Source organism: Equus przewalskii, chromosome 7 (genome assembly GCF_037783145.1).
Source record: "Equus przewalskii isolate Varuska chromosome 7, EquPr2, whole genome shotgun sequence".
In the NCBI taxonomy this organism is placed as follows: Eukaryota; Metazoa; Chordata; class Mammalia; order Perissodactyla; family Equidae; genus Equus; species Equus przewalskii.
The window spans coordinates 80944920-80972252 of NC_091837.1; the positions used below are offsets into that span (position 1 = coordinate 80944920).

The window sequence follows — 27333 nt, forward strand, 5'->3', positions numbered from 1 at the left end:
TATAGAAGAAAATAAAACGGGTTACAATGGAGGAGTTAAAACGGTCTTTTCCTGGGGTTTAGAGGGAAAGTGTAATATTAAAACCTAATATTCTTCACCTAATATTAAATTGTATATGTGGAGTAGATGTGGTCGTTCTTACCATAATTGTATTACTGCAGGCTTCAGATTCCCTCAGTTATAAATTAGATTGTTTCCTTATAAGTAATCTCTGTTGACCAAGTAATCTGTCCATTATACCAACGAATAGAAAAAAACCTCATTTCTTACAGACTAAAATATTTGCGTGTGTTTGTTTCAGGAAAACCTCACAGCACCAGTAACTCTGAACGGATTCAGCTCTCAGGAATGTATAATGTCCGTAAAGGCAAAATGCAGTTGCCAGTGAACCGATGGACCAGACGCCAAGTCATCCTGTGTGGGACCTGCCTAATAGTATCATCTGTGAAAGACAGCTTGACCGGAAAGATGCATGTTCTGCCGCTAATTGGTGGAAAAGTAAGTTTAAAACAAACAAAATACCATCAGGTTTCCCAGTGTCATTGAGGAGCTTATCTTGAGCCATTTCTGTAATAAAGGGTAGGTGGTTTTCGATTTATCTAAGGTCTTATTCAGTTCCAGTTGTCTTCCTCCAGTGGGCATTGCTGGTTGGTGAAGTTGTGGAAAATGACAATGCCATTGGCTCACATAAGAACCTGGTGATCTTTGCTTCCTTAGTACATGAATCTTACCTACAGAACTGAAAATAGAACAGCTAGAATTTCAGTGTAATATTTTAGGCTGTAGATGATAAAATATTCTTTATGAGTAGATGTCTTTTGATATCTTGAGCATGTATTTTGTAGTTTAGTGTAATGACCCTTAAGTCCACGACATTAGGGTCATTCAAGCCTGCTTATCAAAGGTTAGACTTTCTGGCGTGAATCTTTGATCCCACTTTGCCATACCTCTTTGTTTGTGTTTAGTGAACAGTGGGGTTAGCATTTTTAGTTTATCTCTATAGCTAGTCATAATTTTTAAACCTGAAATGTTACTTATTTCAGGGAAGACCTGTGATACAGCTGATAGATCTTTCTGATATTACTGGCTGCCTTTCCTTGGGAGTGTTAACTGTTTTATTCTTATCATTTATAAAATAGAAAGAGCCAGCTTGCTTGAGAAAATATTACATTCTTTTTTTTGGGCCAGATTTATTTATAAACTCCAAGCATTGGTAGGGTATAATTACCATAATTATATGTCAGTATTTCCTCATTTTTATATGATATGGTAATCTGTTAATAAGCAGGAAGGCATATTTAGATGAAGAAATGAGTTTTTGGAAATCAGGGGCATATTAAACAAATATTTTCTTTACCATTTTTTCCCCCTGTGTGGGCATGGGAAAGAAGGTAGGATGTGGAGAATATAGAGAGGAAAAATAAAGAACCAACTTTTGTTAAAGTGAACTTTTTAAAGTGGCAGATGTTTGATCTGCTGGTTTCAAGGATTAGAAATGACGAAGGTGAGACCAGATGTGTGCAATAAGAAGTTGTTTTGTTGTTCACCTGCTATGTAGCAAGTTCATTCTTCATTCATAAGTTTAAATTAGTCTTTCCTAATGAGTACATAGCCCATGTCAGGTTTTTCCTTCTACTATTATACATTTTGGTCCTAAGAAGACTAATACTTGATCATTTTTAAAAATAGATTTTAGCCAGGCTGCAAGGTATATTTAGATCTATTTCAGTCATCCATTTCAAACTCATTGCTTCTTAACTTTTGTCTGAACGTTGAAGAGTTAGTGATATTTTATTACTGAAGATTTTGTCCTTTGGTCAGATTGCTGAAAAATTAGTCAGCATTATTACTCCCATAGGTCATCATTAAAAATGCGTATTTAATGTTTGATGCCCTGTTAGGTCAACAATCTGTTTCTTTCTTTTCTCTATTGTTAGACATTTGCATAGGTATATTTAATATAACTATTTATTAAATGTCCTCTGTGGGGAAGCCACTTTGCTTGGCATCCCAGAAATCCAAGATGGGTAAGTCACCATCCCTGCCTTTGAGTAGCTTATAATTTACTATCTAGAGATGAAGGATGAACAACAATATCTGCTCTAAGAGAGGTGCAAAAAAGTAGTGTGGGAGATCAGTGGAAGGAGAGATTACGTTTTGTGGGGGGAATCAGGGAATTTTGTAATGAAGGAGGTAACAATCATGGTAGAACTTGACGGGTGAAAAATCTCTTGACATATGAAGGACATGGGCAGAAAGAGTATTGTGCTCAGAGAAGCCAAAGCAGGAAAGCAATGGTATGTTCAGATAAGGTCAGAAGATCCAGTTATAATTAGCATTTTCATTCAGAGCGAGGGGCTTGTCCTGTTTCCCAGGCCTGTTATTGGATGGATTTCTACCATTGAGTGAATTGAAAGTTATTAACTTCCTTTTCTCACAGACAAACCTTGTAAAATCTGTTTTGCATTATGCCTTTAAAAATAGAGTTTGTTGAAAAATTGGGTCTTTTAAAACCTGTTGACCGAGTTAGGACAAAATAATTCACTCCTTGCGCTTTGAGTTTTCATTAATGTTTGTCTGTTCCCTTTTTCATTCTGTTCTGTTGTTAAAAGAAAAACAGAGTAAATGGAAGGTTTTAGTTTTTTAAAAATTTATGTAAAGAAGAGCTAGAACTGAAATGTGAGATAGATTGGTCATAACCTAGCCATAATTGCTGTGATAATCAAATTTGACACACCACTTGAGTATGAGTTTACATTTTCAAATGTAGATTTCCAAATGTGAAGTTAAATAAAACTCTCTTAAAAATGTAATTGTTGAAAAAAATTTGTTTAAATGATAAGTTTTTATTCCTTGTATAATCATTGTTATATTTAAATCATCCTTGAGAAATTAACACAGATTTTTAGGGGGCCAGCCCCGTGATGTAGTGGTTAATTTTGGCTTGCTCTGCTTCAGTGACCTGGGTTCATGAGTTCAGATCCCAGACACAGACCTGTACCACTCATTAGCCATGCTGTGGCAGCAAGCCACATATGAAGTGGAGGAAGATTGACACAGTTGTTGGCTTAGGGCTAATCTTAGTCAAGCAAAAAAAAAGAGGAAGATTGGCAACAGATGTTAGTTCAGGGCTAGTCTTCCTCAGGGAAAAAAAAAAGTTAACAGATTTTTAGATAATTTGCTTTATTTGATATTTGTTAAATTATGATGCATGATAACTTGAATAGCTGTTAACCTACTCCTCAACTTAGGAACTGTAGCAGGGTTTCTGCCTGTGTTCTCTTTACATCTGTCCCATTGCCTCTCTCAACCCCAGAGGTATCTACTGTCCTGGAATATGTATTCATCACTTTCTTACTTTTTGGAGATAAGTTTTATCATGTAACTCTGTTTTGCTTCTTTTTGATCTGAATAAAACTGGTATCATACTGTGTATGGTCTTCTGTGATTAAATTTTTTCATTCAGTCTTGTGTTTCATAATAACATTCTGTGTTGCTTGTTATGTGGTTTTGATTTCTGTATAATGTTTCACTCTGTAAATGTTCTAAATTCCCATGATTTCTTAAGTAGTTTTCCTGTTGATGGACATTTGAGCTGATTCTAGTTTTTTGTTGTTATGAATAATGCTGCTGAATGTCTTATGTTGGTATGCAAGTAGCTTTCTAGGGCAGTAGTTCTCAAGTAGAGTTACTATGCCCGAAGGGACTATTTGGTATAATGTGTATGTTTTGACTGTTGTATGATTGAACAGTCAACTATCAGTTCACGTAAGCTAGGTTATGCTGTAGTAACAAAACCCTGCAGATCTCAGTGACTTATAACAACTGTTTCTCACTCATACTGTGTCCCCACTGTGGGTCAGTGGAGTTTTCTTTTTTCACATAGTTTTACAGGGGGCCCAGCCTGATGGAGGCTCTGCTCTTTTATAACATTTGGAACATGTGGCCTTCCTTTGTTGCTTAAGCAGGAGAAGAGGTAACTGGAGGTTCATTAACTGGCTTTTGTATATTTGAATGCAGAAGTGAGCGTGCCACTTCTGCTCATGGATCATTGGCCAGAACTAGTCACATGACTTCACCTTCATTGCAAGAGGTCTAAGAAATGTGGAGAAGTAGATAGTGATTGGTTAATACCAATGTCTTTGTTGCAAGCGTACACTATTAGCATTTACAGGGCCAGGGACTCAGAGAGTAAAATGTCATCCAAAGTATTAGACAGTCCTGCACAATGCGCAATGAAGAACCATTCAATCCAAATTCCTACAATGACCTCCTTGAGAAATGTTGCTCTTGGATGCACACTTAGGAGTGCAGTTAGTGGGCTGTTGGGTATATGCACATTTACTTTTACAAGATAATGTCAAATTGTTTTCTAAAGTGGTTGTACCATTTTACACTCACATCAGTGTAGAAGTGTTCCTCTTTCTCTACATCTTCACCAAACTTTATTGAGATATAATTGACGTGCAATAAAGTGCACATTTTGATAATTTGATAACTATATCACCCCGTGAGTACAATAGCTATATACACCCATTAAACCATCACCACGATCAAGATAGTGATCATATCACCCCCAAAAGTTTCCTTGTGCTCTTTTGTATGCCTTCCCTCTCACCTTTTCCTCTCACTTCTCCCTAGCCCCAAGAAACCACTGGCCTGATCTCTGTCAATATAGATTAGATTAAATGGCATCTTAAAAAATTTATGCTTTCTCTTTAGTGTATAGATATGTAGTTGATTTTTGAGTATTGATCTTATATGCAGCCATTTTGCTAAATTTTATTCTAATATAATGTCTGTAGATTCTTTGGAGTTTACTATGTAGCTAATCATGTCATATTCAAATAATGACAATTTTCTTTCTTCCTTAATACAAATCTTTGTCTTATTGTAATGGCCAGGACTCCAGTACAGTATTGAATAGGAACAGTAGATACTTGTCTTATCAGTGGTCTTGAAGAGAGTGATATTTCATCATTAACACTGAAGTTTTCTTTAGATGTTTGATAAATACCCTCTGTCAGCTTAAGTGAGTTATTTGTGTTTTTGGTTAGTTAAGAGTTTTTATCATGAAGGATGAATGGGTGGTTCATTGATAATATGCTTTTTCTGCAACTCTGGGTATGATCTTATGGTTTTCTTTGTAATCTGTTAATGTGATTAATTTTATAGTTCCAAAGATGTTACACCATCTTTCTTTTCATGAGGTGAATCCAACTTGTCCTTGATATATTTTTTTCTGTATTATTGCCTTCTGATGCAACATTTTATTCAAGATAAGTGTTCATGACTGAGATTGGCCTGTAATTTTCCTTTCTTTTTCTTTTTTTTTTTTTTTTTGAGGAAGATTAGCTCTGAGCTAACTACTGCCAATTCTCTTTTTGCTGAGGAAGACTGGCCCTGAGCTAACATTCATGCCCATCTTCCTCTACTTTATATGTGGGACGCCTACCACAGCATGGCTTGCCAAGCAGTGCCATGTCCGCACCCGGGATCCAATCCAGTGAACCCCAGGCCACCAAGAAGTGGAACGTGCGCACTTAACTGCTGTGCCACTGGGCCGGCCCCAAATTTTCCTTTCTTTTATTCCTGTGATCTGTTTTTGATTAGACCAGCCTTATAGAATAGATTGGGGCGTTTTTGTTTATTTTTTGTTTGGTGCATGAGTTTACACAAGTTTGAAATGATCCATTTCTTAGAACTTTTGTAAAACTTACCTGTAAAACAACATAGGCCTGATATTTTCTTGAGAATTTTTTAAAATATTCATTCAATTTCTTAAATGGTTTTAGGACTATTTAGACTTTGTTTTTTTCTTGATTTAGTGTTGGTAGAATACTTTTCTAAAAATTTACCACAAAATTATTTGTAGTATCCTCCTTTTAATCTGCTTAATCTGTAGTCATGTCTTCCTTTTTGTTGTTAATATTACTTATATCTTCAATTGATGTCATTCATCAATATGAATTGCTATTCAATTTTGTTAGCTTTTTCAAAGCACTAGTGGTTTGCTTTGTTAATGTCATTGTTCTTTGTTGTATGTTTGCTTTTCATTTCATTAATTTCTGCTTTTTATTGTCGCTTTTATTCTACTTTGAGTTTATTCAGTTTTTGGTTTGGTACTTTTTCCCTTAAGTTCTTGAGATCCATGCCGACTAAATTAATTTTCTGCCTCATTTTCTCATTTGAGCATTTAAAATTATAAACTTCCATCTATGTACCACTTTCATTGCCTTCCATAAATTTCAATATGTAGTATTTTTCATGGTTTAGTTCTAAGAATTTCTAAATTTCGATTATGATTTTTTTTTACCTGTGAATTGTTTAGAAGTGTATTATTAATTTCCAAGTGTACTTGGATTTTTTTTTTTTTTTTGGTGAGGAAGATTCGCCCTGAACTAACATCTGTGCTAGTCTACCTCTATTTTGTGTGTGGGTCACCCCCACAGCATGGCTGACGAGTGGTGTAGGTCCACGCCTGGGATCTGAACCCACAAACCCGGGCTGCTGAGATGGAGTGTGCTGAACTTAACCACTATGCCATGGGACCAGCCTCAGTGTTCTTTGATTTTGAATTGATTTTTTTTTTATTATTGACTTCTAACTTAATTACATTTTGGTCCAAGAATATAGTCTGCATGATATAGACTTCTTTGAAATTTTTTTAGTTTCTTTGTAACTTGATTTGTGGTCATTTTTGTAATTTAAACATACGAGTTTGTTTAATATCATGTTAGTTTATTGTTTGGACTTTTATTCCAAAATGAAGAATTTACTGGGAGTGGAAATTTGATTTGACTCTAATACTGCATTATTAGGACTTGAAAGTTCTCATGGTAGGGTTTTATTTCGGCTTAATCTCAATTTCACATTAAATTTTAAAACTTGTTTAATATGCTTGAAAACCTCTTTAATAAAGGTTGTAATTCAGAGTAATACAAAAGTCGCTTAAGTAAAAATCCACCTGAAGTAAAAATCCTTAGGTGGAATCCTCCCAAGAGAAAGTATGAGCCCTGGCACCCTATTGTGAGGATGAAGAAAGAGAGGAAAGGGAGTCGGTGTCCATTTTAAAGAGGAAGAAGAGAATTTCACTATTGTGGGGAAATCTGATGAAGATAAAACTCCCCTTTTTTGGTTTCCTTGTAATTCAGATTGTTGGTCAGCCTCCAGAACTTACATATTTTAAGTAATAAGAGGACCATATATAGGGAAGGATGCAAATCTCTGCAGCCTCGCTGATGGAAGGTGTAGTTAGTGAACTGTGTAAATGGTTCTGCTTTCTGACTTGTTTTTGTGTCTCCTTGTTTGTTGTTATAGGTAGAAGAAGTGAAAAAGCACCAGCACTGTTTAGCATTTAGCTCCTCTGGACCCCAAAGCCAGACTTACTACATTTGTTTTGATACATTCACGGAGTATTTAAGGTGGCTTCGACAAGTCTCCAAGGTAAGCACTCACCCAAGAATTCTGTTCAGCTTCTAGCTGCCTCAGGAGTTGCTTTCTGCTTTACCCAGTTCCAAAATATAGTCATGAATTCAAACTTATTTTCAGATACTGCCAGTAGTTGGCAATTTTTATTTATTTAAAAGTTCATTTTTCCTGAAAAGTAGCTTTTTAAAAATTGTGTTTTGTTTGCCAGGTTTTGTTTATATTTAAAAAAAGAGAATTGAGTTGGTAGGCTGGCATCACTTACTCAATGTTATAGATATGCAACATGAGATTGAGACTATTTCAGGGACTGGCCCAGGGTAGGCCAACTACAAAACCACAAAATACCCAGAAATGGTTATAAATTTCCCCTCTTCCTCTGAATATTTTTTCTTAAAGCAGTCTAATCTTGTGCCATCTCTTTTTCACCTTTTCAGCTTCTTCCTTTTGAATCATTTAATTTCTTTTCTCATCTTAATTATTTTGACCATTTTATAGTCCCTTGATTAAATAAGATCACCATGACCTGTGAAACAATATACCTTTGTGTGCACGTGTGTGTGTGTGTTTGTGTGTGTATAATGGAAACCAGAATAACATGACAAATATGCTGGTATTTCAGGTGCACACGTGAGGAGTTGTTTTTATATTACTTTTATAGAATTATGTGCAAATGGGTGGATTGCAGTACTTTGTGCCTTGGTTTTGGGTGTGTTTGTGAAATGATGAAACCTCCAGGGTGCAGAAGCATGACAATGGAATTTGCTTTCGTATTTTTAAATTTGTAATCCAATTTGTTATGCAAGTTCCCTGTGATTCAGACTGCTGTCTGATGTAATTATTTGTCAAGTGAATGAATTGCAAATAACTTTGTAAAACAGTTAATAGAAAATTAGGGAATAAAGTCTAGAAAGTCTTTCTGCAATATCGGCCACCTTTGATTTGTCAGGTAAAAACTCTTCTCTGAGGATGCAATATAGTTAGGAACATTAGTTTCTCCTCCTTTTAGAGAAGAAGCAATGGGCAGAGTTTAGGTTGACAGGATTTATAAGATGCTGTCAACCTAGTAGGCAAATGGAGATTCTAAATGTACAGGGCAGCACCCTACTAGAGAAAATGGGCAAGATGACGCTTCTCCTTCAGATTTGCATGGAGAATTAATGTGATATTGGAGGTAATAAGTAAATCTGCCTAGATGTTTTAACATTACTCTTATGGTTGCAAATGTGAGGAGACAAGTATTAAGTAATATTGTGCTTTTATATATAAGTGGTTGTATGTGTTCAAAGCAAAAAGTCAGTGGCCTACACTCTGCTTTATTCAGAATAAAATGCCAAACTATGATCAAAGTGCAGTAAATTTCTTTTTATATGGAGATGTTGATTTTTTTTAATAACGTTTTTATTTTGGAATAATTTTCTATTTACAGAAAAGTTGCAAAGATAGTACAGAGAATTTCCATATGTCCCTCACCCAGTTTCCTGAATACCATATAATACCATGATACATTTGTCAAACTAAGAAACCAACGTTAGTATATTACTCTGAATTAAACTCCAGAATTTATTTGGATTTCACTAGTTTTTCCATTAATGTCTTCTTTCTGTTCGCTGATCTAATCCAGGATACTACATTGCATTTGGTTGTCATGTCTCCTTTGTCTGCTCTGGTCTGTGACAGGTTTACATGACCTTGACAGGTTTGAGGAGTACTGGTCAGGTACTTTATGGAATGTCCTATATGGAGATGTTTTGATCTTTTACACCAAATGCACAGTGTAATAGTCTGCTGCTTTACATTCTTTTTGGAACAAGTCAGAGGTATAAATTCTTAAACAAACGTGAATAAGGATGTAAATAAAAGTATATGTAAACTATCAAGCTTATCAATGACAGATTGTTCTTATTGAAACAATAATAAAAAAAATTAATAGGTATTGAGTTTAATAGTTTTGTAATTAAACATCCACACAATTGATGTCACTGTTCTAACACCAGCAAGCATTTATTAAGCACCTGCTATATGTCAGGTATTTGTTTTATGCACTGGGATACAGCAAAGAACAGGTCCAGCTCCCCTCTCTGGGTAGGGCTTACGCTGGGGAGACAGATGATAAATTAAAAAAAAAAGACAAGAGGGGCCGGCCCCGTGGCTGAGTGGTTAAGTTCACATGCTCTGCTGCGGTGGCCCAGGGGTTCGTATCCTGGGCACAGACCTGGCACCACTCGTTAGGCCATGTTGAGGTGGCGTCCCACATGCCACACCTAGAAGGACCTACAACTAAAATATACAACTATGTACTGGGGGGATTTGGGGAGAAAAAAGCAGGAAAAGAAAAAGAAGATTGGCAACAGTTGTTAGCTCAGGTGCCAATCTTTAAAAAAAAAAATTTTTTAAAAAAGACAAAATATCAAATAATCATGGTGCTGTGATACAAGGTAATAATGACAGAGAATAATGGGGGAGGAATAACTTTCTGAGAGGGGACGTTTAAACTGAAAACTTCAATGAAAGAAGTATTGGATTATTTGAAGATCTGGTGGGAGGAGCTTTCCAGGCAACGGGAGAAGATGGTGTGAAACCCTAAGCCTGGAACATGGGACCTGAAGTCGGGGAAGGCAGGCGTATTATATTATAGAACAGAGTAAAGAATCTGGATGTTATTATTGGCATAATGGCAAGCCATTAAAGAGTCTTCTTCCAGAAAGTTACATGATCTAACGTTGCTGTTGTTTAGAGAACGGATTGTGGACGGCAGGGAAGTCTAACTGGCAAGAGGCTCTTGTGGTGTTTTCTATGCAAGAGGTGAGGGTAGAAGTGGAGAGAAGTAGACAGATGTGTTTTGGGGCATGTTTGGAGATTGAGTGACAGGATTACTGATAAACTACATAAAGCCTGAGGAACGGAAAAAATAAAGAATGGTTTCTTGGTTCTCACTTTGAATTACTGAGTGAATTGTAGCCTCAGTCAGAAACCATAGCACTAATTAGACTCTATATGTTTGCACCTTTATAACTATGGCAAAATACAGTTCTTGACTTCAAAGAGCTTCTGTTCCTGGAGAGACAGCAGAGACGTGAAGTACCAGAGGCAGATTATGAAATCTCTCTTAAATAGGCTGTGGAAAATGTTAATTTCTAACTTGTTGCTGGTGATTGGAAATGTCGAATGTTAGCTTGGTTAGTACTCTTTCCTGTTGCTGATTGGCTAATATGCCATCTCCATGGTCTAATAGGATGGTGTATCTATAACGAGACTCACTTTGATTATCCAAACCATGAACAGATGTCAGACATCAGACCTCTCAAGAGCGGGAGGTAGGGGATGAGGGGAGAATTGTGACACAGGACATGATGGTAACAGGATTGGGGAGAGGAATGTTGGTGTGAGTTTCCCATTCCGCTGATTATTGTATTGCCGTTAGAAAGCATTTGATCTGTATGTGCTAAATGTAATGTAGCTATATTCAGAAGATAGTTCACATACATGTACATATAAAACACGCCTGCTGCTTACATTTGACACGTAAGAGTGTGGGTGAGTGCTTCCAGGAGGGAGGAGGGACTTTGAGTTAATTACCTTGGATTGCTAGTATTAACAAGTAGTTAACTGGTATTGATTAGAATGAATTCCAATTAGAACCCGAACCTCTTTTTCCTTCAGAAAGGCTCTAAGTCTTTGGAGAAGCCGAATGGTGTGGGGGTAAAGAGTTTGAATTTCAAAGTAAAGCAGACATGGATTCTACCATTCAGTGGCCATGTGACTGATCCAAGTTTCTAAATTTTAAGCTTTTTCATTCGTTAAAGGGAATAATAATATTACCTACCTCTTAGGGCTTGTGTGAAATATACATGTAATGATTGGACTTATACTAGCACATAGTAAGTAAGAGGGTGTGAGTGTGTTGGTGTGAATGAATGACTAAATAAATACATAAACAAATAAAATAATTTTATGACCGCCATTCCTTCCATCGCCACTGATTCGCTCATCTCTTATAAGTATTATCTGTTTTTATTTTCATTTTAGACAGATAAAGACACACATATCCTTAGTCTGTCTGAGCAAGGGATCTTTTGCTGCTCTTAACAACCACAGCAGGCTTTTGGGGTAAAGTAATTAAGGATGGCAGAAACTGGAGAGAAAGATTTCTTCTTGAAAAGTCAGAGGTAGGGGACAGAAGGCAAAACATTTTAGTAAATGCAGATTTTAGATACATTGTCTTCCCTTTCTCTAATCTTAAAAATCGGATACACATTTCAAAATCTTTTAGGAGTTGTTAGTGAATTAAAGAGAAAATGAGTTGTAAGGGGCTGATTAAAAAGGTTGGATGTTATAGAATAAGTGGGAGAACTCCCTATTTCATTATGAATCCTATGTAAAATATGGCCACACTCTTCTCTAAACTTTGTGTGTTGAGGATAATCCTATGACAGTATCTTTTTCTTTAATCCAGCATCCTGGGAGAGTAGGTTGGGGCCTCTGGAAAGAGGATGAGAACCTCAGCCCATTTGGGACTATGTGCTTATGGGACATTTGGAGTGGCAAAGGCTGACTATTACAAGCTACTTCTATTTCTAGCTTCCCCTTTCCGTTGTCATCTCTTCTTCCTCATATGTAGGTATTAGGAAGTTACACAGTTTAGTCACACTCAGGGAAGCTATGGGAACAGTTTCTTTTTCTTTTTAATGAGAAACAAAACTTCACAGAATGGGTTGTCTTTACATCCTGATATTTAAATGGGGATTCATTTTGATAGGGATCTGAAAGAAAAACCAACAACAGAAAGAAATATCTGAGTTTCTGATTTTTAATGACCATCCCCACCCCAGTCAGAGGGAGGACAAAAAGAACCAAATTCCAGTGATTTTTAAATTAAAATGAGTTGGATAATTAATTTAAAGGAATTCTTTATTTTCTGTTTATGCTTCTTGATCTTAGCTACAAGAGAAGTGTTAATCTTTGTTCTAATTTGTTTCATTTGATTTTGGGAAAATTTTTAAAAGGTTATTAATTAGACATGTTCTATCAAGATAGGCTCTTATTTACTTACTATTTTTTAAACGTAATCTTAGCACTTAGTATTGCTTGCCAAAATAATACCTAAGGCAGTCCGTTAGAATTTTAATTTGGGGCGGTGTTAGCGGTAGATACTGTGGAAGAAATAGCTCCTTTGGGAGGATTACGATATTGATTGTAAAGTCATCCCTAAAATATTAATGCTTGACATGCTTTAAAAATTCAGTAAACAGCCTATTGAATGCAGTGTAGAAAAGGGCTGTGTTTGCTCAACACGAGTGCATGTATCCAGCATGTTTTCAAAGTGGTTGGAGGGGCAGTGATCTAAGAAGGCCGAGGGTGGTAGCTGAGGGAAGAACAGGAATTGCAGAAGAGCGCCTGTCAGATATACAAGTGACATTATAGAAATGCTGATATCACTGTCCGTCTTTGTGACCCACTTTTTGGAGTACTTTAGTTTTAGACATGTTGATTGATCCTGTGAATTCTTTTCAAAGTTAGTCTTTCAAGTGAGTCTCTAGCCAAAGTCGTACTTGTTTTTAATTTAAAAGCCTTAGTCACTTCTTCAACACTGTATTGTCCCACTTTAAAATCTGTTTATTTCAAGGAAGATTAAAGGGAGATTTAGATCACTGATTTGATGTTGTGCATGAGTGTATTTTCAATTTTTGTTATGGAAAATGTCAAATATTCAGAACTATATATAATGTTATAGTAACACCCACGTATCTATGACCCAGCTCCCACAATTGTCAACTCGTAGCCAGTTGTGTCCTGTGTATATGTTGTATGGCCCAGCATTATAAATTCACGCCTCCTAAGACCACTTAGCTTGTCTACATGTCTTTCTCCTTGTTGATCAGTGGCTGACATGCTGGTAGTTGCCAGTGACTGTGGCTATCACAGTGGTTCTCACTCTTGCTGTCTTTCTTTCACTATTAACCCTAGTATTTTAATTCTAGCCTATCCTTTTTTTTTAAGTCACTGTAGTGAACTTTTGGTTGCCATAAGATGTTAGGTTCACTCTTAACATGCAGAGTGTAGGCAAGAAAAAGATAGACAGTGAAACACAGTTGAACTTTTGCTTTTGTGTCCTTAAAAAGAGTGTTTTATTGTCCAGATTTTACTCAAAGAATGCTTCACTAACCACCTGAGTCAAATCATTCTAGTGTAATTGGATTGAGTAATCTATTTTCAACACATAGATTTGTGTCATTAGACATAGTTGCAAGGAACCCTTTAAGATTACTTAGTCATCTTTATACATATTTTTGTTCTTAATTTGAAATGTGTTTTAGGGAGTAGGCTACTTTCTGTCAGCCTGGTTTGTCACCTGTCTTTTAGGGACTGTGCTGTAGTTGTTTACATTGGCATTGTAGTGGTAAGAAGCTTTACTCTCAGTACCATTCTACTAAGGAGTCCAGGGCTTAACAGGGCTTCTGGAAATCCTTCACATTTTATACCTGTTCTTTAGATAAGAATTAAGGACCATTTGATCAAGGACAGCCTAACAAGTCTATGGTAGAATCTGAAGTAGAACTGAGGGTCGGAGTGTCATGGATTTTAGCTTATAAAATGTCACCCCTACCCCAAGATTACTCTCATACCAATTCTTTGTAAAGATATGAGAAAAGTTTGGAATTCAGTTTATGAGATATTTGGGTACAGGAAGATTTCAAGGAGGTGATGGGCAAGCTGAACCTTGATGGATGAATAGGAGTTCACCACAAAGACAAGATGGGAAAGGGTATTTCAAGGAGAGGTAAAATATGGACAAAGGCACAACTGTGTAAAATGTAGAAACGTAGTCATATCACAGATGTCTGAGCAGTGTGAAAAAGAGAAAACAATGGAAGCTAGATAAAGGAAAAAAGTGCTGGCCAGTCTAGATGGTTCTCTGCTAGTTCCGTTTCATTTTCTTGGGGAAATTTGATTATGTTACCAAATATTATAACTAACTTTCCAATATAGTAATGGATTTATTACATAAAAATTCACTTTATGGAGTCTTTCCATATTACAGATATGAACAGCAGTTTATGAAATTAGGGAACTTAGAAATTCTACTGTGAATTTAAGCCAAAGATGAAATATTTTAGATTGCATTACATTTTGTTTTTGTATTGCATAAAACTGTGATTAAGTTAGTTAGTAAAAATAATCTCTTTGTAGTTATAATTATGCTTCGTCTTTCTTCCACATTGCTAATTCCTTCCATTCTTTTTTTCTTGTGGTAACTATTGGTTCTGAAATCCTAGTTAATATATTCCTAAAGAAGGGATTTTCCCTTGAGTTCTGTTATTTCAGTTTAAAACTATTTAATTTTATTTTCTTCAAAGTTTTGTAATCCAATTTTATACAAATAAAAGAGATACCTAGCTTGCTTAATATCTCCTAACAAAAGAAGCACGCTTTTGTGAAACAGTGCCGACTTGTATACGTACCATTTTAAACTCATCCCATGTATCTCCATCTTCCCTCCCCGTCTCCTCACTCCGTCTCCCTTTCTTTCTCCAGCTCTGTTGGAATTACTGAGTTTTTGCTCCCCCTGCCCAGCAGGGAAAGCCGGGAGAGTGAGGGAGGAACAAGAGGACACTTAGTCTTACCTTGTGCCCGGGCTCGTCCAGGCTCAACTTTGAGTGCCAGGACCTCAGCAAATGGAAGAAATGTGTTCTTCAGGTGGATTTTATCTGTATATTGTTATTATCTTTAATAAAATACATTCTAGATTTCAACGAGGAACTTACAGCTATGTTTTAAAGTTCCAATGTTATTTTAAGATTGGGAAAGACCCTTGTAAAGTACTCACCAAAAAGACAATCTTAATTGTTATGGTTTTCTAGAATAATTGGCCTAACAGTTATTTGGCATTTTCTTTCAAAGTCTTCTTTAGCTTAACCTCAAATTCTAGTCATCATCAAGTGGCTCTTAGTTCAGAGATTTAGAATTTAAGATTTCAAAAAGACCTTGTGGATTCCCAGACTTACTTCCTTCTCTCCTAAAAAACCTCTGTAGCATTTCAGACACCTGTATTGTCTCACAAGACGGTTCTTCCTTATAAGGGAGCTGACGTCTTTATCCTCATAGCTTTGACTCATTGATCCCAGTTTTGCTGTCTGGCATAACACAAGATAACTCTACCCCTCTCTTATTTGATAGCCTCTAAATATTGAAGAGTGAGCGTGATTTCTGTGCCCTCCCCCACCCCTTAGCAGTCTGGTTTCGGGAGAAGCATCCCTGGTGATTCCAACAGTTCCCTCCGTCATTTGGTTCTCGAGTCTGTTCTCTAGCCTCCCTTCTGGGTGCTCTCCAGTTTGTTGATAAATTTGCAGATACCGTCTGATGAGCACAGAGTAGTAACCATTGTTTTCCTTGCTTTAGACAGTATGTCCAAAGTGAATTAATTATTCATTCCTGAGGTCAACACCAAAACAAAAAGACTTTTTGTTTTGTTTTTCCATCAACTTGTTGATAGATATGTTTTGTTAATAATAAAATTGTTTAGCTTACTGAATTGATCTGACAGTCACAGCGGTAACACAAATAGTAATAACTAACATTTTGGTGACTTTTTCTTTGTACCAAGCACTGTTCTAGGTGCTTTATAGTAGCCCTGTGAGGTAGGTACTTGTAACAACTCTACGAAGTTGGGCTTTACAACAAAAGATAATGACTCTTGAGGAGGTATCCTCATCTCCGTTTTGCAGATGAGGGGACTGGAATATAGTGTCCACTACTGCTTTGTGCAGCAAGTTCTGCTGCCTTGCTCTTCTTCCTTAATTGTACTTCCAGTGTTTTACACTGGCCTGAAGGGACACAACCAAGATTCAAGTAACGACTGAGATTTGCTGAAAATATCAGAAGGAAGTACTTCATATACACAGTTGTCAGCAAAATCCAGGCAGCTCAGTAGTAGAATAAAAGGTGGTTTACCAAGCAGTATGTTAAATGGGGTTTGCTGCTAAGGACACTTGATCATAGCCACCGTACCTTGATTGGTGATCTTTCTAAATGATGGCCAAGAGGTATTTAAGAAATCTGAGAAGCCTTCTGAGTCATCTAAGGCAGATTAAATTGGTTTTAATGTTGAGGGGACTACTCTTGTCTATTCTTCAAAAACTAGTCAAGTATTGCTGTACTGGGAACTTAGCATATATGATTAACCACATCTGCATCTGGTCATGTTCTATTTTGAAGTTAAATCATTCTAATCTGAGAGTTTAGACCAATATAAAAATATATGTCCTTAAGAGTTTAGTTTCCATGATATATTTACTTATCTTGGAAGACCCCAATATTTGTAACCCAGAGTATTGAATTTTCTACAACTACTCTGAAGAGTTAAATTCTTCTACCCACTGGTCTGATTTATAATTTTATAAAGTAAAAAATAGTGGTAATTGAAAAAATGTCAATGAACTCTCTCTGTTAGACATACTTTGTAGGTTAGACTTGGAACTTAAACATTGAGGTTTTTGTATTTTAAATACAAAAGAAGTAGCTTATTTCTAATAGTAGAATCATTTAAGTATGTACTTATATTATTTCTTTTAATAGAAAGTTAAAATTTAAGCTTTTTGTGGTTAGCTGTCTTTTCCCTTCTCCTCTGTCAAGGAGATGTGGCATTTGGGAAATGCTGCTACAATGGACCTCAGAGACATTCTCAGGTAGTCACATTCTAAAGAGATTGTTTACACATATTTTGCCAATAAGGAAATGAGGAAGGAACTCTGAGTTCAGATTTGGTCTCCACCCAGGCTGAGCTCTATTTTTCTGTTGTTACTGAGAAACACAATGGAGTTTATGTGTGTGGAGGGGTGATAACTATTGGAGTGACATGGTTAGTGATTCTAGAAGCTGTTGGTGCCATCTCCTCTGCGCCTTTTACAAAAGTTGCTTTTCACTCGGAGAGAGTGAGGCACCAGGTCTCCATTTCCAGTGTCGGCTGTGCAGTGAGCTCACTGGACAGACACCCAGCTCTGCCTGCTCTTTGTGGCCCTGTGCAAGGCTCCACACAAGGGCCTGGGAACACCCGCCCATTGTGTCAGTGAGGGGGCTGTCGGTCCTGGGAATGTCACGGGAGTTCTGAGGCTGTGCTCTGGGTGCTCTCATCACACCGTTGCACGTGCGTTCTTTTGCTTTTTTAAAGATTTTATTTTTCCTTTTTCTCCCCAAAGCCCCCAGGTACATAGTTGTATATTTTTAGTTGTGGATCCTTCTAGTTGTGGCATGTGGGATGCTGCCTCAGCATGGCTTGATGAGCGGTGCCATGTCTGCGCCCAGGATCCAAACCGGCAAAACCCTGGGCCGCCGAAGCAGAGTGTGTGAACTTAACCACTCGGCCACGGGGCTGGCCCCCTGCACGTATGTTCTTGAATTACAGTTGTTTAAGTGTCTGTGTCCTCAAGAGACTAAGCTTTTGAAGACAAAGAGTACATCTCTCCAGTACCAAGTACAGTGCCTGGTTCATAAAGGCAGATGGTAAATACATGTTGAGATTCATTCACTCCCATCCCTTCCACTCCCCAGCAGAGAGAGGTCAGGATGTGCAGGAGGATCTCTTACTCTAAATTTCTCAGTATTGTTTTTTCTATATTGTCATAGCCTGGTGCTTTCACACTGAGCCAGGTGTTTTATCTGTTTATTATTTTTTCTTCTTTTTTAGCCTGCATCTCTCTCTATGCTCTTTTATTCTTTGGTATCTTAACTGTATTTTAACTGGTACCGTTTAGTTTGAATAAGCCTAATCTTAAATTGTAGTCCAAAATGCTTTTGCCCTCATAGAATTCCATCTCTCATTTTTGCATATTAATGATAGCGTCTCTAGAACTTCCTGTTGTTTGTCTTCATTAAGTTGCCATTTCATTACCTCTAGTGATTTAGAATGGTGTGTAAATTTATGTATTTTATTTCTTGGGTTTTTTTTCATATCATTTAATAATTTATGGCAAAGAAATGATAAGATATTAGAATTCTAGGTAGAATTTACCCATGTCCAATAATCGCAGCTTTATGTGCTCCTATTAAGACATTATTAATGTACATATTGTAATTAATTTTATAGTAAAGTTTTCTGCATCTGTGGTTAAACAGATTTTATAAAATGGTAATTAGTACAGGATCAAGAAATGAGATGTCATCATGAAAGGTCTTGGGTCAAGTTAAGGCATTTCTATAAGAATTTTTTTGAAGAAATGATTGCATGTTTTAAAGCAGTAAGAATTTAAATTTTGTTAATATTGGAAATTTTTGTTTGATTTAAAGTATTGTAAAACTTTATTGATGAGGATGAAATTGAACATAAATTATTAGAATGGTCTGAATTTATGTTCTTCTACCACATGCCTTCCCAAAGCATTTTTAGGGGGATGAGAATTAAAACTAGGTCAGTTGAGGTTAAGAATTTTTTACAGAAGTCTGGTAAACTCCCTGGAGACTGTCCCTGTAGCCAGGGCATAATTTCCCAAGCCACTAGAAGGCTAGGCCAGAGCAATTAATGACTCATAATGCCAGTTTACAGCCGTCTTTTACTTTACACAAGCAGAATTATTTGTGCTATTTCAGCTGCTTTGACCAAGCCTTTCAGAGTCATTTTGCTTAATTTGAGCTCGCCATGCACATAATAAGGATAAATACTACTTCACTAGAGTGGGGATAGAAAAATCACATGACTGTTATTCTGAACTTTCCCTTGCCCGTGAAAAATTATTGTCCACTAAGTGAACATCGAGAGTAATGAGAGCAATGAAGAGTACAGTCCTGTTGCAAGGGAAGATGCTATTTTGAAAGCACGGTGGGATAGGTCATGTTTAGGACAGACGTATTGGTTTAGAAATGCAACTCAGCTAGACTCAGAGCAGAGACATTTTCTGACATGTGTCCTCAAGGTTGGCAAAGAAACGATGGAGGAAAGTGCCAAGTTGAGTAGCATGTTAGAAATGTGTGGAAGCCCAATAGCTAATCTGAAAAGTTCGTTGTTTATATTATTATTTTTGTTTTTACCCTGCAATGTTCTTTGGAGGAGATACTTTTTTAGGGCCAAGTAACCTTTTATATACATGTTTACAAGTCATTTGGTAAGGAAGACAACCCGGGCAGGTGGTTGGGATTCATGTTCATTTTAATGTATCCCCCAGAGTATGTAGGTTCATGGGGGGAAAGCATCCCATTTAATTCACTAACTCTAATTGTCAGCCTTAATAAAATTGTTGTTGTTGTTAATACAGGCTATCACTGATTTCCTAAACCACAGTTACCTCGAACTTTTCTTCTAGAACGTGAGTCCCTTCACGTGTAGCTCATTCATAGCCAGTGAACTGCATGAGTAGTGTAATGTTCTGCTTTTGTCTGATTGGGCTTTATCTGTGTAACTGCTCAGCATGGCAAGAGCAGTGTCCTGCACCGTAGTTCTTTTTCTTATAGATTTCTATTGCTGTAGCTGTCTAGGGATACTTAGAGCCTCTTTCAGAGCCTCTCCTGATGTTTTTAAAATGAGGAACTTTTCTTTACAGCAGCGTGTTAAGTTGATAGGGCAGGTACTGTTTATTCCACTTTTGAGATGAGGAAACTGAAGGACAGGTAGGTAAAGAGATTTATCCAGGGCCACATGGCTAGGCAGTGGTAGCACTGTTGCTGTATGCCCTCCATATTGTTAAGCCTGTGCCCTTTCTCCTGTGTGTCGAGTTGCTTGGGCCTCGACTTTGTCTCTTCCACTCTCTTGATGTTTGCTGATAGGAGCACAGTAGCTTTTGCCAAGAGGATCTTATATTCTAATTGTGAGGTCCTTTAGAAGTCCCTTTCTGTAACAAAGATTTGAGACAATTTCTACATGTGCCTGTTTCTTTCATTTTCTTTCCGAATTTCTCTAGCCTTTTAAACTTTTCCTGTAACCTTTTAAAATTCGAATAGGTGCTTGCCAGGGGGCATCACTGCTGCCCAGGTGGGCAAGCTGTGTGAGACAGGAGTGGGCAGAGCCCTTGAATGTAAGGACTGGTGCCCCCATGGGGCTTCACCCCTTCCCTTCTGTCTGTGTGTGGTCAGCAGATGGTCTTCTCGGCTTCTCTCCAGGAGGACTCCCATCTGTCACTGCCCTGTCTTCATTCCTGAGGCTTAAGCTTATCCTAGGGGTGACATCGAGTTGTCTTTGCTCTAGTCTGAGAGGTTATGTTGCTATTTTATCATGGGAGTTAGAGGACCCTCCCTTCGGGCAAGATCTGAACTATGTCTAGGCTCTGGTTTGATGGTGTTGCATTAATAGTGCAAGCTCGGGTTCTGCCATTGCTTTGGCACCTTGGGCACACTCTGTGACTCAGTTTAACCTTCATCTTTGAAATAAGGATAAACCCTTACCACACTGAGCTGTTGTGAAGATTAAATTAAATATTATGTCTAAGGCGCTTAGAAGCATGCCTATCCCAAGTGAAGCACCCCCTAAATGTTAGCTGCTATTGTTGTTTCACTGCTACTTGGGGGAAAAAAGCTAGAATAATAAAAGGCTGCTTGTTCTGACGTGTATACAGTGGCTTTCTGGTTTATTTTTATTACTTATTTAGGTCTTTCTTATTTTGAGAAGGATCTTAGTTTTAATAGGTGCTCTGTTGGTAGCCCAGCTGATAGTTTTTTCGTTTGAGAGTCAAGCAAAACCTCTTTGTGGCGGAGTCCTTATGTGCCCAGGCTGGTCTGGGTGGAAGCACTTACATCTCCCCTTTGTGCAGGGCATAGGGCTGGGCAGAGGTGTGGCTCGTGGTAGCCTTTGTGGTCACCTTGGCAGCTCACTGCCCCGCTGCCATCATGACACGTTTAACTTCTCTTCTGCTGTAGATATTCCCAGTTCTGCCTTGACTCCCACAGACTGCTCTTGTTTGTTGTAGCTTTGTTAATGTGGTTTCCTCCCCCTTGTTTCCAGCAGGAACAGCTTGCGGTCCAGAATGAGGAAAGGAATCGAATTTAGCTTGACATTTAATCATTATCTCTTAGTTGTCCAAAGAGAGTATTTAGTGTGATGCTTCAGTTGAAATAGAATTTCTCCTCTTCAGAGCAGTCTCCACGTGAAGGAATACCCTAGATGGGTCAGATGCAAACTGGTGAGAAAGGACGGCTGGTAAAGTATTCCAGTTGCCATTCTTCCAGCAAATACTTTCTTGTCTGTTTTTTCTTTTTTGCTGAGGAAGATTTGCCCTGAGCTAATGTCTGTTGCCAGTCTTCCTCTTTTGGTATGTGAGCTGCTGCCACAGCATGGCCACTGAAGAGTGGTGTAGGTCCACACCCAGGAACCGAACCTGTGCGGCCGAAGCGGAACACACTGAACTTTAACCACTAGACCACCAGGGCTGGCCTAGCAAATACTTTTTGAGATCAGTGAACAAAATAAGACAAAAATCCTACCCTTATGGAACTTACAGTCTAGAGATGGGCTCTTCTCAGCACTTTTCTACGCTTCTTATTTTGCTCACATTAAAAACCAGAGTCTGTATGATGACCTAAAAGGCCCTGCGGGATCTGCTGCCCAGCCCCACCCACTTACCTCTTTGACCTCATTACAGGTCGCTCTCCCCTCACCTTACTGATCTCGGTGCTGCTCCTCAAATGTGACAGGCACTCCTTTTTAGGGCCTTTACGCTGGTTACTTCCTCTGCCTGTTGAGTTCATCTTCTAGATAAATCATTTCAGCTAACTTCCTCATGTCCTTCGTGCCTAAATGTCAGCTTTTCAATGAGGCCCACCCTACCAACCTATTTAAGTTACAACCGCCCCACCCTCCCAACAATCCTGACCCCCTTTTCCTTGCTCTGTCTTTTTCCATACTACTTACCAATTTTTAACATATAATTTACTTATTTGTGAAGTAAGTTTAAAGAGGGCAGGGATTTCATTTTGTTTGCTGAGGCATACTAAGTGCCTACCCAGATCAGTAGTCGGCACATAGTAGGTATTCAATAAACGCGTTGAAAGAATGATTGAAAATGAAAAGTACTGCAGAAAACTTTAAGAAGGTGGTAGTAGTTTCTCATGGCTGTTGTAACATATTAACAAAACCTTGGTGACTTAAAACAACAGAAATTTATTCTCTCAGAGTTCTGGAGGCAGAAGTCCAAAATCAACGTGTTGCCAGGACTGTGTTTTTTGAAGGCCCCAGTGAGGATCTGTTGCTTGCCTCTTCTGGCTTTTGGTGGCTCTAAGCGTTCTTTACCTTGTGGCCCACATCACTCCAGTCTCTGCCTCTGTGGTCACATCACCTTCTCTCTCAAAACTCCTTCTGCCTCTCTCTCATAAAGATACATGTTAACTGATTTTAGGGCCCACTGAATAGTCCAGCATCAGTGCCTCCTCTCAGGATCCTTAACTTAATAATGTCTTTCATCATAAAAGGTAATATGCACCCTTTGCCATATAAAATAATCTTTACAGATTCTGGTGGTTAGGATGTGGACATACCTTTTTAGGGGCCACCCTTCAGCCCACTGAAAAGGGTGAAGGGGATCCTTTGGTTAAGGAGGAAGAATCTTCCCTGTGTACCACCTAGTGGAATGCTGAATACAGGGAAGGCCAGGAGACTGCTTTCATCCATTTCCCCCAGTTTTACTGAAATTTTTATTAAGATTACATTATTTTTTTTCAAACTAAACACATACACACGCAGAAGAGCACAAAGGATAATATTACAATTTCCATGTACTGGCCTCCCCATTGTTAACATGTTAACATAGTTTCTTCATACCCTCTCTTCTTCTTGTTAGGAAATAGACATTATAAATAAACTCCAGATCTCCTATGTTCCCATTCCTATTTCTGTTCCTTTCTCTGCCTTTCTAGAGGCAGTCACTATCATTAATTTGGTATAGGACCAATATATGGTTGATAGCTTTATTGCACGTGCAACTATTCATACATAGTTTGGGCAGTTCTGTAAGTTTGTGTTAAAATATTTTCCATTAATGGCATTGTACTGTTTGTGACATTCTGCAGCTTGCTTTTTTATCAATACAAGTTGATACATATGAATCTAGTTCATTCATTTTAGCTGCAGCTCTAAGGGACAGGTTCTTTCTCTCTCGGCTTCAGTATATGTAAATCCCGGAGAAGGCCTCTGATTAGCCTAGCTTGATCTTGTGGGTTCATTGGAAGGCGGACTCTGATTGTTCAAGCTTGGCGTACACGCCTCCCCCTGTAGCCAGAGGGTCGGCTTGTTGTGTGTGCAGCTCCCATCAGGATCACGTGCGTTTGAAGGATTGTTGCAGGAAGAAGTGGAAAAAGGATTTGGGGCAGACAAAAACACAGATTTGCACTTGAGTTTCAACCTTGAGCTTGGACGTCAGGTCCTCCAGGAAGCCTTCCCTGCCTCCTTAGAGCATGCTCTGAGCCCTTGCACTTACAATCATTGTAACCATTATCATGTAGTATCTTAACTGCCCTCTTCTTCTCTTGAGGTGTACTCATTCAGGCCAGAGACTGACTGTGTTGTTCTACTGCTATATCTCAGGAAATATAAGGTCCAGCACACCATTACATGTTCGGCATATGTTTCTGAATGACTGATTCCAGGTACAACTTTCAACCTCACTCCCTGTGAACAGGTTCCTGCCAGGGAATCCTGAGTGGCTGTGGATGTTTGCATCTGCCTTTCAGGTCCGTTAGACTCTGGCTCTTTTCACATCTTTTGGTTTACATGGGTCATTTGGCCCTGTTTGGGATTTTCTTTTTCTTATTTAATAGTGAGAATTCAAGGAAAGATGAAATTGCTAAAATGCAAACTCAGACTTCCTTTGTAAACTCTTTTGAGTTGAGCCCTGCCAGGCCTTTTTCATCCCACTATCCCTTTAGCTTTCATGTGTGTGCAGTAATTTCTTTCTAACCTCAAATATGCTATCAGCAGAATATGTTTTATTCAGATTTACTTCTGAACATCTTTTTAGCATCAGGAGACTTCGGATTCCATTGGCTGTAGGATGTGAATCATTCTGTTTGGAAGGAGGGGAGGAGGAACAGCAGCAGCAGTGGTGGCAGTAGTAGTAATGATAGTAGCAGCCACCGTTTGTTGCATGCTTTTTCTGTACCAGGCATGTAGAGGTAGGTGTCATCTCTATGCCTGTCATACAGATGAGGAAACTGGAGCTTGAAGAGCTCAATGAGCCACTCAAGTTCTCTCAGCTCCTGAGTGGTGGGGCTGGGATGTGAATCCGCACACTGATACCAGAGCCACACTCCTAAGGACCCTGTTCTGTTGCTTCTGTAATTAAGAAAGAGAAAGCTGGGGTTTGGTAACAGAAAAGGATATCAAACTGATCATGGATAATGAGTGGGGTTTCTTTCATAAAGCGTTGAAAAAGATAAAGAGCATGAGGGAGGATCCCAGATGCTAGAACATTATTCCCACGGCCTATGTGAGGAGAGAAGGAGCCAAGGTGTGTGTAAGTGGGGCTGAAGCCACGCACTGTGGCACAAACAGGCACCACGTTACCCAGAATATTGGAGAGACCGTTTGAGAAATACAGGTTGCCCAGCGCTCTTTCTGTCTCCAGCGTGCTAGTTGGTCTGTAGCCCTGGGACTCTTGCCGTGCTAGGAGTCATTTAACCAGAAAGATTTTGAATATGTGGATAAATATTTAGACATAAAACAAGCTTTACTTAGAATACCTACATACAGCAAAGCACAGTCAATTTATAAGCATCTCACTGAAACTTTATGGGAGAGGCAACCCCAGAAGTTTACAGCAGGCAGGCAGTGGAATCTGACTATATGCTACCATTATTATTAAAGATACGTACAAGGCCACTGATGCCACTTTTCTTTATTTGTGTTGTTTTAAATCAATAGATACAAGGGCTGTCATAGGTTCAGTCTAGATCTTGGTATCTGTCCCCTAACCCTGTATTTACTCTAATCTTGTGTTATCTTAGCTCTGAATTCTCTTGCCCTGGATGTTTTCAGGAACATAACTCCTACAGTTGGAGATGACTCATATCACTAAACTTGATAGGATAATCTGTGCCCTTTGTAACCTGTCTCCTATACTAGGTTATTGTAAGTACCTTCCAGGCAGGGACGCTGTTTTCTGCTTTTGTAGTACTTGACTCAGTTCTCTACCGAGTAAATACTCTACTGGTTTATATTTGGACTAATAGTGCTACTTGCATAGTGTGTCTGTATTCCCAAATGGGGTTGTCTTACTTCTATCCATAGAAAGCAAGTGTAGCTTAATGGATGGTATTAAATGGAATCGTGTTTTTATCTCCCTCTAGGTTGCATCACAGCGTATTAGCTCAGTGGACCTCTCGTGTTGTAGCCTGGAGCATCTGCCTGCCAACCTCTTCTACAGCCAAGACCTCACTCATCTCAATTTAAAACAAAACTTCCTAAGGCAAAATCCTAGCCTACCAACTGCCAGGGGCCTCAATGAGCTACAAAGGTGAGCGTGCAGAGACGGGTGGATGATTAGAAAGGGGAGTGGGTGTCAGCTTCTAATTTTTTCTTGAATATTCTGACCTAAAAATCTATAGTGTATAACCTTTCTCTTTCAGAGGGCAGGATAATAGGACTTTATGAGTGAGGACATTATCAATTCTCATTCTGAAATTTTTTCAAAGTTTCTGCCTTTGAAATGAATGATTTATGGTATTCATCAACTGGATAGATTTGTATAAGGAGAACATTTCTCTTTAAATCACTCTGTCTACAAATCTTAACCATCTACAAATGGGTCTGTGAAAAGTTAATGATGTTTGGTATGTTACTTACGAATGACAGGGGTTTGGTCAGATTAAATTATTCCTTTTGAAATTTATAAAAGATCAACTTTTTCCATGAAAAGACATTTCCTTAGAAATTTAAGAACTAAAATTTAAACCCATGAGTACTGTGTCATCTGGGTGGTTAGTGTGGAGGGTTCAGGAGGGACATGTTAAATGGGAAGGGCTTGCTCCTTTAGAACCGGAGGGAAGGCACTTTATTTGCATCTATCTAAAACAGATTTAAGAATTTACCATATTCCTTTCCTTTTCTTTTCTGGAGCAGTGATCAATCTCGATTCTGTGGTAAATAAAGCCTCTGATATTTATACATTTGTTGCAAATATATGAGACTATAACTGCATAAGAATATTACTTTAAATAAATAATGAATTGTTCATTTGTTCTTAAATGACCAATAATGACCAGAGATTAAACTTTGGTAATTAACCATTGTGGTTATGTGTTTATGGTTTTTTAACATCCAGGAAGAATAATGCAATAAGTGCTTGTTATAAAGTTTGTGTACATTTGTAGAAAAAGGGAAGAGTATTTTAACTGTCTTTTCAGATAATTGTGAATATTCTTCTTTGATACTATACTCAAACTTGACAAGTGGGTCCTTTCTTAAATGTTGGTTCCAACGTGGAATCAAACACCCTGTCAGTGGACTTTTTAAACTCCTTTATGTTAGGATCCATTGGTCTTTCTTGCACTTTGAGTGGACCTTTGCCTATGCATCATTTTACTGCTTTAGGTATTGGTCATTTGGAAAATTCTGTTTTGTCGGGTAATACAGATATTACAAACGTTAACGTTTTTTATTATGCAATTTTAAGAAATCACAGTTGTTAATATCACCACTGATCTCATCAGAAAAATCTTTTAAGTATTGGGAAGTTGTCAAGCTCACTGTGAAAACAAGTTTTCCAAAATTTTAATTTTCAATTGAAAGCTTAAAGGCTATCCTTGGCAAGAAATACTGTCAGTTGTTTTTCCTGAATTGACCTTCTCACTTCATTGTAGAGAAAACGTCTGCCAAATACCCAAGTCTGAATAACGGGTTTGTCAGTTGTTCTGTCAAGTAAAAGTAGTATTCCATGAACATAGTGACTCGTTTGGCTCACAACTCAAATAATTGTGCAAGTGTTTTCTGTGAGA

At 38.1% G+C, this 27333-nt stretch overlaps 1 protein-coding gene across 1 annotated transcript in view; it reads left to right on the top strand.

Annotated features, from left to right (window-relative positions):
• The window catches only part of PHLPP1 (PH domain and leucine rich repeat protein phosphatase 1), a 219534-nt gene that overhangs the window by 107391 nt on the left and 84810 nt on the right, over positions 1–27333 (top strand). Inside the window, 3 exon segments of the mRNA XM_070627811.1 lie at positions 302–498; positions 7321–7446; positions 25687–25853. Of these exon segments, the coding sequence (XP_070483912.1) occupies positions 302–498; positions 7321–7446; positions 25687–25853 (490 nt within the window).